This window comes from Patagioenas fasciata, chromosome 2, assembly GCF_037038585.1.
Source record: "Patagioenas fasciata isolate bPatFas1 chromosome 2, bPatFas1.hap1, whole genome shotgun sequence".
NCBI lineage: Eukaryota > Metazoa > Chordata > Aves > Columbiformes > Columbidae > Patagioenas > Patagioenas fasciata.
Window position 1 is genome coordinate 25,303,349 of NC_092521.1, and position 12,479 is coordinate 25,315,827.

The 12,479-nt window shown below is 38.4% G+C and overlaps 1 protein-coding gene across 3 annotated transcripts in view; it reads right to left on the reverse strand.

Annotated features, from left to right (window-relative positions):
- Positions 1-370: 370 nt before the first annotated feature.
- PTDSS1 (phosphatidylserine synthase 1) overlaps positions 371-12,479 on the reverse strand; it is a 33,016-nt gene continuing 20,907 nt past the window's right edge. Inside the window, exons 9-13 of one of the 3 annotated variants that reach the window (XM_065831529.2) lie at positions 10,904-10,969; positions 6,917-7,016; positions 5,696-5,764; positions 5,101-5,170; positions 371-3,760 (exon numbers count right to left, since the gene is read on the reverse strand). In XM_065831529.2, the coding sequence (XP_065687601.1) occupies positions 3,651-3,760; positions 5,101-5,170; positions 5,696-5,764; positions 6,917-7,016; positions 10,904-10,969 (415 nt within the window). In that variant the 3' untranslated portion in view covers positions 371-3,650. Of the gene's footprint in view, positions 3,764-5,100; positions 5,171-5,695; positions 5,765-6,916; positions 7,017-10,903; positions 10,970-12,479 lie in introns of all 3 variants that reach the window. The other 2 variants (XM_065831528.2, XM_071803925.1) reach the window with 2 other exon arrangements.

The following is a 12,479-nucleotide window of genomic DNA, read 5'->3' on the forward strand; positions in this document are numbered from 1 at the left end:
CAACCCCAACTCTCTCAGCCTGTCCTCACAGCAGAGCTGTTCCAGCCCTCTGATCATTCATGTAGCCTCCTCTGGACCCGCTCCAACAGGTCCATGCCTTTCCCATGCTGAGTGCTCCAGAATAATTAAGATTAAGACAAGACATATCTCGTATACTAGAGAAACTTCAGAAGGCATAGTATAACTGTTTATATTATCAGATCTGCTGCTCTGAAATAACAAACTACAGCATAACCTTAGTGTGCACTGTGGGCTGTTGGGAACCGCCACATTTGTCAGCATGCAATTACATAGAATAAAATGTAATATAGCTTCTAAGGGCAGTATGTAATAATTTCCTACACCTTGCAAGTACAGACAAACACACATATGGTGACATGGGTTGATTTACTGAGTTATTGCAAAATACAATAATTTGCAATCAATACAGAGCAAGTCTATTCAAAAACTATTAAATAGATGGTAACATCTGTGTCCTCTTGTGGTAACAAAGTAAAAAATACAGTTTTAACAGCTGGGACATCAAATGATGATCTTCACAGAAGAGTAACAAAAGCATTGGTTGAAATCACACTCCATATATTTAATTAGATGCAGTGTATGATCTATGCGGCTGCTCTAGTACTGGAATCCAGTACTCAAGGCTAGCTCTGGTTGGCTGTATACCTGCATTTGAAAAACTTGCATTTTTATTTAATCCACTAGTTAAAGTTCTTGCCACTACCCTCTGCTTACACCACGCTGCCCTGAATCAGCCTCCCTTCAATGGCTGACACCACTGATGGGCAGCCTCTGGAGGGCCAACTCCCATCTCTGCACAGCAGCAGGGGAGATCACCAGAGGACAGAGACAGGAAAGAGCATCAGAAGCAGGAAAGTAGAAATGAGAGGCCGTGACAGAACAAATACTTAAAACCAGGACAGTGCCTCTGTTACAAATACTGTTCAAGCAGCAGAATTTGTACATGGATGCTTGTTGCTCAACAGCTCAGTGATTTGTCATTGTAGGTGTTACACACATACAGAATTCAGCAGGAGTGCACTAAATGATAGAATTGGGATCACTAGTTTTACAGCAGCAATCAAAAGCACCTTTCCAAGGCCTGCCTGTGCAAAGCTCACATCCAGACGATGGGGCTGAAAATACAGTTGTCAGTCAGCAGAGGACTTGAGAGAACACATGTGAATTCCAGCCAGAACTGCTGACAGAGGACACAAAGTGCCATTTTCCAAGCAGCGCATTAATAGTTTACTTAAGTTTCCCCTCTCCCTAGCCATCCCTCTTCTAAAGTATCAAAAACAAACAAACAAACAAACAAAAACCAAAAACACAACCCAAGCAAACACAAAAAAATTAAACTAAAAAGACTTCATGGGAAATATTTTTAAAGGTGTTGTTAAACAACACTTCTTCAAGGCCAAGCTGTCGTAATAGCATCCAGAACTCAGCTTCAAACAAGATGACATTTCATGTTTGCCTTTTCAATACTTTTAGGGTGCAATTCCACAGGGTGAGCACCAGGTCTGCATTTATTATACAAAATGTGTGCTTGTCCCCACAGGCAAGTAGATATTGTACTTCAGCATCTGCTTACACATGTAAGCTTTGTATACATAGTGGGTGTGTATACACCTTGCAAGTACAAAACGGGCTCTCACCTTTGAAAACCACAGTACTTAACATATCTAAACCATTAGATTTCCAACCTCTTGCTTTGGTATTGAATCAATAGAAAATTTACAATGCCATTCTTCAGCCTTACGCAGACTGAGTTATTAACAAAGAAAATAAACTTAACAAGTCTGAGTATCCAGAGAAACGTACATTCGTCAACATGTAGTACATTACAAATAAGGAGACAATACATGGAATTGCTATAGTATGAGAAAAACAAGTAGTTGTAGGAAAGCCTGAAAGTCTTCCTAACATTTTTTCCCCTGTACCATTTGATATCACTGTAGCAATGATGATGTAGCAGCTTCTACTAAGTTACTTCCCAAGTTGTAGACTTTATGTTTGATTGAAAGCAGGGTGAGAAATTAAGGGCCTCTGAGGAGTTCAGCAGCAACACTTAAGTGCATTGAAAACATTGATAATCTGTGGCACATTGGAATTAATGGCTTACACAGGATACTTCTATTTACAGTATCATACACTTGTATGAAGTCTCTGCTGCATTTTTTTTAGTACTTAGTCTGTGGCAAATCACAGTAACATTATCCATAGAAAAAGGAAATCCCATTTTCTTATGAAGACTAAGTAACTAATAGGTATTAGTTATTCTTGCTTGAGCTACCTACCCCTCTGAGCCCCATAAATCCCAAAATCTAATTGGCACAAAAACATTTTGATAAGTTAATACGGGGACTGATTGTTCTTGATTGTTTACCTCCTGACTTAATAATTATATTCACTGCTGGAGAATTATCTGCTTTGCTAGATGTCAGAATTAATACATTAAAAAAAAAAAACCAAACAACACCCAACAACCATCACCATACACAAAAAAACCCTGCAAAGAAAGAGTGACTTTGCTGTTGAGTATCTGACTGCATGACAGGAAATACCAAAGCAATGGGGTATATCACAGCGATATCATGCTGCCTCTCAGACACCAAAGACTACAGCAAGCCTCACAAATAATTATGTTTATGGCAGTAGTAAGAAAAAAACTGCCTTATCACCAGGCTTAGTAGGGCAGAGCCTTCAAAGCAGTTTCTGATACCAGTCTGAAGACACTGGGATTTCTGGTTCCAGCTGAGGCAAAGGCAAATTACAGGGAAACAGGAAGGAACATTGTACACCATGTGACATAGCTGAAAAAAAAAATACATATTTCCACTTGAAGATGCAAAACACACTGCAGTAAAGGAGGAAAAACAACTAAATGACATGACATTTGTCTCTGAGGGCAGAAAGCACAGCCCTCTACTTCGTAACAGGTTTTTATGTCAGTATTTTAAATACTTAAAAGAAATAGAATACATAGCAACCAAGCAGAAGGACAATGCGGAAAAAAAGAACCATGTTTGAAGGCCAATTTCAAATACTTTACAAGAAACCTGGACTCATTTCTTCATTGGTAAAACCCTGTCACCAGGTCTAAAGAGCCTTTACATAAAAGCAAGCAGCTGGATACAAATATGGAAATATTAAATATTTACTAACTGTTGTATAGAAAAGTTTCGTTGTGAGACTGATTAAGAAGGGCAGTTGCTCTTAGTCAAAGGATTGTGTACTCTTCTAGAGAACAACAAAAACAGTAAAAAAGAAATCCAAACAACTATGCCAACTGATTATCAGTTTACTGACTTTTGTGTTTAAGTCCTCAACTGAGATATTAAAAATGCACTTGCAACACCTGAACACAAAACAGCGTGTACCTGCTATGACAAAATTATTTCTCTTTCCAGCATACTCTTCATTAGCTTTTGGTGCCACATGCTGAAGAAATTAGATTTAAATCAGTGAATGGCAAGTGTCAGCAGGCAATGATTGGCACTACACTGGTGGCTCCATCTTGATCATCGTTTTCTTCAACACCTCCTTTTTTAAATTTAAAAATCAATCTTCCATGTGGAAATTCAGAGCCAGGTCTGATTTTCTTTGTCACCTCTGGTCACACTGTAGGCTGTTGTCAGAGACCATTCTTATTTCTTGCCAATGCCATTTGTTACTTTTGATTTGGAGTGCCGGTTCCTTCTTCGCGATGAATGGCTTTCACTATTGACTGTTTGTTTGGCTGGACTATTGTCAGCACCTGCTGAGAAATAAATATATATTTTTTCACATATATATATATTTGACACTGTTATGCTCTTGTCTAAAAGACAGTAAGGCTTTCTAGAGCTATAATGTGTTTACAGTATGGACTACTTCAAGCTAATACAAACTGGCTGATACTCGTACGCCACCTAGTGACCTATCTTTAAAAAAGGCAATTCTTAGGACTACTGTAAAATTCTTTCTCTTCCAAAATATTCAGAAATTTGCTAAGACAAAATATAGTGGTGAAACACCCTACATTTTAAATGACATCAATAATTAAACCTCCACATTTTTATTATTGGCAGGCATCACTATCAGAAATTAAGAACGATGGAAAGTCACAGATCCTTGTGAGAGTGCATTTCTTCTTTTCATTTTTACATATGACAGACCATGTTTGACTCTGAGAAAGAAAAGGAGACAATGGGGACTGAAACAAGAATACAAGAGCAAAACACAAAGGAGGATGAAGTTTGTAATTAATGAAGTAAGATTAGAGAAATATTTGCTTGGCCAGATTTCTCCAGCATATATAACTAGGAAAAACATTTTGAGTGCAAACATTTTTTCTCCAAAATATAAAAATCTACACATTTACTAAACTGAGAATAAATTAATATCAGCATCCAGGAAAATAATGTATGAAATACAAAGAAGCTCTGCTGTAGGTATTTCTCGAGCCTACGACAAATAAGAAATATTTTTAGTAATACAAACACCTGGAGCATAAACTCTGACCGAGATAACTTCCAGGTGTGAGATGTGGATCTTGCTATTGGGTCAATAAGCAAGAACCCACTGAAGAGTTAACAGATGAGGTGGGTAACTTGACTGACCTCTAGAGTAGGGAAAAGAGGTCAGAGAATGAGGCTGCCTTTGCTTAGGACAGAGAAAGCTGTCTACGACCACGAGCACTGCATTGACTAGGCAAGCATCAGTAAGAACACAAGGTCCAGGGCACATTCTTGAATGTTTCTTAACGAGTAGGAATAAAGGCACAATTCACTTTCATATGCTTCAAATCAAACATGCAACATTCAGAGAGAGAACCTGTTCGCAAGAGTTATGAAATGCATAATGTCCTAAACTCACAATAATGGCCTGGAATAAAGGCAGAAAAATTCAGGTGCTTCACTGAAAAACAAATATATTTCCAAGAGTTAGAAGAAAAAAAGGCAGTAAATCCAAATAGCTTTGCAGATGATTTATCTGTATAGCTCCTGCAGTGATGTTTATATAAGTCCAGTTGTCGCCAAGTTTCTCAAGCACCATTTCCTAGTACTGAGCCTTAATGCTACCACTTCACGAATATAGGTACAAAAGTGCCAATACCTCTGCTGAATTTAGAATGAAGCCAGGAAGCATCTGGACTGTATGGGCTGTCTTCGCTTTCTGATAAGGTCTGCAAAAACAAGAAAGACACATGTCATTGGGATGCTGATTCTTGTGATCAGCATGTCAGATCGAAATCAGACTTGTAAATTTAAACTGTGGCAGAAGTCCTCATAAAACTCAGCCACTACTGAGGACTTTTCCCTTCCCAGATAGAAGGTGCAACACAGATGATACAGTAAGAACTCACCCCTTGCCATGTGACCTGTTGTGTAACCAAGTATTCTTAATATTCCCCTAGCATTCCACCTGTACAATGGGAACATTAGCTAACCATTCATCCCTGAATGCTTTGCTAAAATTACAGCCTCATTTTGAGTAACTAAGAGGACAGCATTCTTTAGAAACCACAGTGTAATTTGGGATCTGTCCAAGGCCTGCTGAATTCAGAGTTCTTTCTATTGACTTCAGTTAGACTCTGGACCATCCCCTTTCACCCCCATTTATACTACTTCTGGTAAAGAATTCTAATATCTAGGAGCATTGCAGTTTTAACACTGGTATTAAACAAAAAAAAGGCTTCCTAATAAAGTACCTTTTCTCGGTGGCCATAGTATTCTGCGTACCAAACCATACCATATAAACACAGGAAAGTTGTAAAGGCCTAAACAAAGGAAGAAAAAAAAAAATCTGTAAAAGTTTTCCTATATTCCTTGCTGGTTCAAGGTCCCAGAGTACCTGGAGATTCTGCATTCAGAAACTTTCAAGCTCTGTTTCTCTCTGCATCTTTTGTCAGGACAAGTAAGACTCATGTTTCAACTCCAGGATACCATACGCTTTGCCACCATGGGGTGTGCAGAGCAGTTCTCACTGGGAGCATGAGAATACATACAGATCGCTCACATACATGCAGGATACATGTCAGTATGATTCCTGTCATCACCCTGCAGATCAAAGGCAGCTGGTAGGCATTCGCAGGTATACTACCAGGAATAACCAGTCTGGGAAAAAAACAAATTCTTTTCCCTGCCCCATGCTTCAGGCTGGGTTACGTGTTTGGTTTTGTGGTGCTCTGATCTGGGAAGCAATGCAACAATTTTCCCCTCTGAAGTTTTTGGAATAAAATCATCATGTGAAACAGGAGAACAATAAATTCTGACTCCCTATCACCTGTTTGAACTGTGTTCCCAGCTAAAAGGGAGAAGTATTTATCCGCCAGCCCATTATAAATGCCTTATTTTTCACTGACCATTAAAAATGTGTTTGGCATCAGAGCTACAAGTCTGGCAAGACAAACATCCATTTACTGTTATAAAATGGGCATTTCATGCTGTATTTGCAGTAATCACACTGAAGTACAGAAAGTAGCAGGCTGAGTGAGAATGATTTGCCTGATAAAGCAGGGTTGTGTATGTAGTTGTAAGACTTCAGTGTGAAACAACATGCATTACTTACTAATGCTATTCATTAACTTCTGTTCCTGTCAGTGGGCACTATAGTGAGCACCAAAGTCAGCCTCAATTGAACTGACATTTTCTCTCATAAAGCTCCCTGTAACTAGTGTTTGTCTCACTGTTAAGCACTGGTGAAGTTGCTATATTCTGCTATGTCAAGAAATAAGAAAGAAAAGTAATGTAGTCCCTTCGAAACGGGTTCTAAACAATCTAGCATTTGCTTTTCCGAGGTCATGCACAAGGCTCTTCCCCAGCATTCCCACACAATGATCCCCTGCTGCCAGTGTTCCAGGGAGGAAGCTATTGAGATGCTTTCAATGCTTTTGCCATGCTTCACGTTTCACATAAGAAATCTCACTTACCACACAGAGAAGCCAAAACACAACATACAGTATTTGTGTTTTGGAAAAAAGATCCTGTCCAAACTTTATGCACACAATAGCTTCAAGGAAAGCAATAACCCTGTGGTTAAATGAAAGAGAGGGAGGGAAAATGTGGTTACAAATACTAAGGGTTTAACTCACATGTTCCCAATGCAAGCTGTTAGCTCTAAACAAGCACTACTCTCTAGCCAGCACACACCTCCCCAACACCACTGTTAACTGAAATTTATTTTTCTTTCTAAACTTTTCTTCAGCATAAACAGCATACAAGAAGTGACCAACTGGCAGTTCACAATTCCACAAGCCTTTGCTTGTCCAGGGAACAAGCAGGAACATGTGCCAATAGCAGAGAATTTCTGTTTATACCTACTACTGTGTTTCAGTCCTCACCAGATAGAAATTTCTTTTCCATGCTGAACAACCAACAGATGCCCTGTTGGGCAAACTAAAACTGTGCTTTGGATGTTTCTCTACTGGATGTAAATTTACTAAAATTCTAGGTAGGCTTGCTTCAGATGGATTTTAATGAGAAAATCAACATGAAACAGCATTTCAAATTCTCTGAGAATCCATGCATTTGCTCCGGTTTATGTGTAAACTTAAGTCCACACCACAGCATCAGATAATTTAAGGAGAAATGAGAGAGGAAAAACTGCAGTATTTACTTTCCCTTCTGGCATTTTAAGAACAAAATCAAGTATCCTCAGCTCTTTCCCTGTAACCAGATGTTTACATCTTTTCAGGCTCAAAGCTAAGGAGGCTTGCTCACCACTTGAAGTGTAACAAGGGATTATGAACCCAAAGTTTCCATTACCTTCCATGGAAATATATTTAGTTGGTATAGGTCCTGGACCCAAAATTACATATTTCTAACAAATACAAGCGTAGAAACATGACTAGTGGAGCAAAAATGTAGAAAACTGACTCTTCAAGCTAGAGCTTGAAGAAAACTATTCAATTTCTGCAAGTTTAATATTAAACTTGTTCAGTAGTGACTTTGAGGCTGTACATATGAGCACATGCATGAAAACTCCTCGTCAAACACAGGTACACTTAACATCGGGTCAAATGTTCCAGTCTCCCAAGGTCGATGCTGCAGGAACACATTCCCTGCCAGCGCTGACCACAACCAGGGAGTTGTTAAAACCAGCTCTACTGCCTGGCAAACAGGACCCTGCTCCCTCCATCAAAGAGGGAGTAAAGATGCATGCATGACTTAACCACTGGTATTGCAGAGATGGTCCTGGTGTCAATAATAAATTACAGCTTTCTCTGTACCATCTAACATGACTTGCAGGATGATGAGTGGGCCCAAAACTTAGAATTGTGGAGTTAACACCTAATTGGACAATGATGCAGATTAACAAGGTACATATTAGTAAAAACTTGAGAGCAGTGTTAGTCTGTTAGGTCACTGACTATTTTAATTTTGGTTTTGTGTTATTTTTCCTGATCCAGCTGCAGATTAAAACATAGTTAAACTAGAAGTACAGCAGTGGGAACAGAAAGGCCACCATCAGGAAACAAACATCAGTATGAGGGTATGATATACTCAAAGGTCTAAACAAAACAACAGTCTATTTTCAGCAAGGACTCAAAAATCATACAGCTGTTTGTGCTGTATTTATACATTCTTACCATTATTCTTTTCAAGAATACTTGGGTTAAGTGCATTGTACAACAGGACAGCTATTACAGCTACAGAAGTGGTAAATCAAAAGACAGAAGATGCCACCAGTGAAAAGTGTTGGTGTTCTACTGAAGGGTCATGAGCATACTAAACAGAAGACACTGTGAGCTTTTATTCAGTCCAAATGATCTTGTAACATCCTAACACATACTCCTTTTTGAAAGGCTTCATCTTAATGAAAATGGTGCAATTTCCAGCAGAGCTGTTGCTCTGGCCTTGTTCATGCGTTACATCACTTACTGTCCACCTATTGACAGTGATTCTAGAGTATCTGTAAAGTCACAGAGAACACAGTTTCATGCTAACACAAGGCACTAATTTTAATTATTCCTATGGTTTTGCTGTTACATATTTCATTTGTGCCTTTATAAGTGTTTCTTCATCACCATAGATATGAATATTCTATATACTTGCTTTTAATTATTTCAGAAATTAGATTCTGGATAGTTTAGTTACTGGAAGAGTGCTGCTTTTCCAACAGACAACAGGAACTCCTGATGTTGCTCTTTTTTTCTTGCAGACTACAGATGTAAGCAGTATCGAGGATAATACTTCATGCACATTTCCCACGATCAGATTGGACTATAGATTAATATTCTATTGCAGTTCTTGTTATAGGATCATAAAGAGATATTTGGGCTTCTATTTATTGACATATATTACACTAATGTGTTTAGGGAGAGCTTTAAACCAAGGATGATGGTTTCTGTAAACCGTAACAATTTTTTAGAGCCAGAAGGCAAACATTCAGCATCATATTTCCCTTCAGTTTGCAAAAGAATACGTTTACATTGTTTCTCTCAGATGAAACAGGTTACTCTGCCATGATAATAAAAAAAATTCAATGCCCTTTTAACAATTGTGTACGTTACAGACTCTCTTTAGGAATAATAATGCAGGAGGTTTAGGCCTATGGAAAAATATTATCATCTCCTACCAAGTAGCAGTAAAACTAAAGAGAATTACTACCTTTTGTATGTCCACTGGGTGTTACGGTCATGAGTTGAAGACAGTAACAGATCCATTGAGGAAGGTGTTAAGTCAGTGAAAGAGGTGACTATTTAAGTCTAGCCAAACCCAAGGAGACATGTGTCATGTTCTCCAGGGTACATCTAAAACAAGAGTAGAAATACCTGCAATTACATTGCAGTATGCTCTTCTCTAACCTCAAACGCTGAGATAAGGGTATTCTTTATGATGGTGTATTGTACCTGGAAACATGCCTTCCAGCCCAGCACTCCTCTTAAAACTCTGTAACATCCCTAAGCCTAAAAGTAAAGGTGAGATAAGTTTGCCAGAGCACTGTGTCTAAATTAGATCTGAGTATTTTATGGCTCATTTAAATGCTATTCCAATTTAAAACAGCAATAGATTCTTCTATTAAAGATGAAAATGGTTCAGACAATTCTGGAAATAAGACAGACACTGATATTGACAGAGAGAATGAAATGGCTGTTTTAATTTAAAATCATTGCCATCAAACATTAACATCTTGAATAGTTTCTTAAAATACATATTTTTTTCTTTAAGATGTGATTTAGGATCTTTTATGTTTTCCCATTTGTAAGCTTCCAAGTCACAAATCAAAAGAGACACTATTACACTGCTTATTTATAGAAAACTTTTACAACGCCACAACAGGATATGCCTCAAGTTTACAGAACAGTACATTTGAGTCAAGCCATCTAGAGAAGGAAGTCCTCACCAGAATCAGTCATGCAAACTCTTCATTTAAAGGTCTCCTCCAAGAGACTTGTTGAAAGAGATTATAGCCCAGGTAATCATCGTTTATAGCATTATTGTTTTCCCTCTTCGAGAACAGAACAAAAGTAGTTGATAACTATGGCTTATTTCATTGTCTTTAGTCGTGATTTCGCTAACAGTGTCAATGCCACCTTGATGGCCAGGTAAACATTGCCTCAGTGATGGGCAAGAGGTAAAGGCAAATGTTTTATCCCTCTCACCTGACTGAAAACATGGGCTGCAAGGCCAACACTACTTTGAAGCAGCCTAGCTTTATCTTGCAGTTCTTAGTTCTTCCTTCTGTTCTTTTCCTTACTCATTCCACCGCTTCCCGTATTCTACCTCCAAACCCACAATTTTCCTTTCCCCTGAACTTGGGAAAAAAAAAAAAAAAAAAAAAAAAAATCTCCATACTGTTCTTTATACTAAAACCAACACAAGACAAGGACGGGCTTCATGCAAAGCCTGATTCTGTGCTGGACTCAGGCTTAACACTTGTCCAAGTGCTACAAGACTGCAGCAAGAACACTTACCCGAACACCCAGCACTGAGTTCCCACCCTCTTGCACTGTGTATCTGTGAGGTACGCATAGTATTGCCTGAGAAGGGAAACAAGAAAATTCCTCAGCAACCTTTAAAGTCCCCAGAGTATTTACATTTAGAAAACAAGTTTAGGTTACAAATCTATACCTATACTGAAAATGGCGTGCTGATGGTTAAAATCACATGCAATCATGCTGGATGTCTACCAGATGGCTTCAATTCTAGTAGGACAGATTATCACATCGATCAAGTAGCTTGAAGCAACACAGAAAACAATCCTAAGAGCAAGGACTGGGAAAGTACCCAAACTAGTAAAATAACAAAGTGAATTTGTCTCCTGCCTCTCCACTGAATCTCCAATTCTTTCAGGCAAAGTGCAACAGCTTTGAAAGAATTAGAGAAACCCCCACTTTTTCCACAGTTTGTCTTCAATTTATTAGCAATTGCATATTCTTGAGAGGTGTGGGTTGGAATCTTCAAAGAAACTGAATACAGCTATTCCATATCCTGGGTGAGTGCTCTAACTACTGGCATGTTTTCCTCTCAAGAACAGAGGAGATTTTCTCACTATTTTGGAAACAGTCTGGAGACTGTTCTGTTCTTCATGTTCTTATGCTCCTAAATTTTAAGAGCTTTGAGTGGAATTCCAAAGAATCGGGACCAAAATTCCTTTTCTCAGTCTCTGAATTCCACTGTGGGGGGGAAGTCTCTGAATTCCAGGTGGGGAAGACAAGTGTTATTAATCCAACAATACAAGGATTGTTTAAGAATAAAGACTTCTACAGATTATCAAGTGCCATAAAAATACTCAAAAGCTCATCTGTACAGGATCTTAGAAGATGTTTAAGGTGATTTAACTAACAGTGTGGAATCAGTGCACATAACTTCAGACACTAACAGCTGTATTTCAGGAATAAACCAAGGTATGGTTGCCATTTAAGTGTCCAGGTAACACAACTTTACTCATGAATAGTAAATTCCCTGCCTCTGATTTCAGAACTGCATGCATTCTGTCTACCTCCTGCTAGTTCACAAGAATATTAAAGAAAGAAAAAAAAAAATCAAGGGGACTCTGCTAACAATGTGAAACAATGTGCATGACTAAAAGCAGGTTAATATTTCTATATGACTGTTAACACAGCATATATACTATTCAGTCATTCAGAATATGGCAATGCTCTATCTTTTCCTATAACACACTAATAGTGCCTGTAGATAAACAGAATGACAGTCTCAGTCAGAAAACCCAACAGTTATATTTTTCCTCATCTACACTTTTGTGAACACCCAACTCATCAACTTCGATACTTTCACATATAGTCCTTGGGGGGTAACACACACAGCGAACCCACAAAACAGGGAGGTGCTATACAAACAGAAGATGGAACAGACTGATTCTGCATTCCTGTGGAAACACAGATGTTTATATACATTTTACTTTTTTAGTTCACTTGTCAGAGAATACACTTTATTAAAAAGTGATAATCATTTTGCTTTTCATGGTAGAGAAAGCATACACTTCTTCAGATGTGCTATACTTACTCACAAACTAATATATACAGTTCT